Below are 1857 nucleotides of genomic sequence, written 5' to 3' on the forward strand. Positions count from 1 at the left end.
CAGATTTGAACACTGTCCTGACGTCAGGACAGTGGCGCTACGGCTATTGGGCCAACTCCACCAATCAGGAGGAGACAGCCACGGCCATTGCCGTTCGAAAGCGCTGGAGACGCTGTAGTACATATGCCAGGCCTGTAGGTGGTGCTGTTCTCACAGAATCAGCCCTTGCAAAAACAGAGCTAACATTTTTCAAATAGAGCGAAATGAGGCATGGCTAAAATGCATGATCTGTTTGGTATTTTGAAAAAAAAAAAGTATAAATATGCCTTATATAGGTATGGTCCTACACTATATTATTCAAATATAGCATGATAGGTCCACTTTAAATTAACTTTTCTTTTTTTACAGAAATCGTGTGCGGGGTCCTCAGGATGGTAGCTGGGTGTGTATGCGTGTGTGAGGACAGCAGCAGCACACACTCATGGAGTTGGATGGCTCTGAACAGCCAGCCTCAGTGGACGTGGACCAGGGCCTGACTCTGGCCTGCGTGGCCTTCCTCTGCCTGCTGCTGGTGGCCATGATCATCCGCTGTGCCAAGGTCATCATGGACCCCTACAGCGCCATCCCCACCTCCACCTGGGTGGAGCAGCACCTGGAGGACTGACACACTCAAACATACCTGCATATGTGTGATCCTCCAGGAAAGGAAGGTTCATCAAGAGTTCTGTTATGAGCCAGTGCTTGTTTAGGAAACCCAATAACTCCACACAAATTTGATTCAAGAAACACAAAAACAAACAGGCAACAAGGGAAAAAGACGAAGGAAGCCAATAAGAACATGTTTTTCCTGGTACTGATCTTATTTTATACAAATGCACAATCTAAAATGTTTCTTCATAACAAACCTAGAAGAGCCATGTTCAACAGAGTGTACATACTTAAGGAAGGGGTAATTCATAGCACCACAAAGAGTTCTGCTGCAGTAATGGTATAAAATAACCTAGATGGGAGAAATAGCTAGAATCCAGGCATGAACAATACACTTTAACATCCTGTAAGTTTTGGAGGGCTAGAAGGAGAAAGCCCTCCAAAGGAAGCTGTCACTGATGGAGAAACATCACTATAACTACAGAGTAAAGCACATAAACTTGACTTTTTGTATCTACCTAGAGATACTCAGGTGGCCCAGAGCCTGCCTAACATTCCTGTCTGAATAACAAACGCAATCATTACTGGCAAGCTTTAATCAGTACACAATTTGGCCTAGCGCGGATAAAACCTGACATTTAATATAGAACACATAAAAAAGTTCAGGTAAACCAAAATCATCCTACAGAGGAATACAAAAGCGCTTTGAAGAGAAGACCTGTGTGATCAAGCTCCCAATATACTGTAAAAAATGTACAATAGAGTGGTGCAGGAATGAGTCCCAGAACCCAGAATTACTTTTTACCTCTTCCGGTTCCCTTGTCTCGAAGTCAATGTTTTATTGAACGTGTTTATGGTTAGAAGCCTGAAATAAGGTTTGTGGTTAACACAAGCAAGAGATTTTCAAGTTTTGTTCAACCACATCAAATACGTCAGAAATACTCCACTCTTAAATGTCGAAAATGTATATTTGTCATTAAAACGGCGGTTGCTAACAAGTGACTAAATGAGACAAGTAAACGTCATCTCACTGATTTTTGCTGCCTTTAGCTTAGCGGTGGTGATGCCCAGCCATGTGACCTTGATGTAGTTTGTTTATAGCCTAGCATTAACTATTTACTTCTGCTGATTGTATTTCCTCTTCAATAATTTCAAAGGAGTGTTAATATGTGGAGATTATCCTGATGAACAGAACCTGTAAGTATCATAAATGTGTGTTGGCCACAGCTTATTTTCTGCAATACACTGAATCCAATGGGGAAATCCGAT

At 42.1% G+C, this 1857-nt stretch overlaps 1 protein-coding gene across 1 annotated transcript; it reads left to right on the forward strand.

Moving 5' to 3' along the window:
* Positions 1–421: 421 nt before the first annotated feature.
* On the forward strand, positions 422–688 carry LOC117479945 (cortexin domain-containing 1-like). The gene has a single exon (XM_034127049.1). It carries the CDS (start codon positions 422–424, stop codon positions 602–604), a length of 183 nt encoding a protein of 60 aa, XP_033982940.1. The 3' UTR covers positions 605–688.
* The last annotated feature ends 1169 nt before the right edge of the window (positions 689–1857 follow it).

The sequence above is a fragment of the Trematomus bernacchii genome, unplaced genomic scaffold, assembly GCF_902827165.1.
Source record: "Trematomus bernacchii unplaced genomic scaffold, fTreBer1.1, whole genome shotgun sequence".
Classification (NCBI taxonomy): Eukaryota; Metazoa; Chordata; class Actinopteri; order Perciformes; family Nototheniidae; genus Trematomus; species Trematomus bernacchii.

Coding starts and splice junctions, on each gene's coding strand:
- LOC117479945 (XM_034127049.1), top strand. CDS start 422: ATGGAGTTGGATGGCTCTGAACAGCCAGCCTCAGTGGACGTGGACCAG.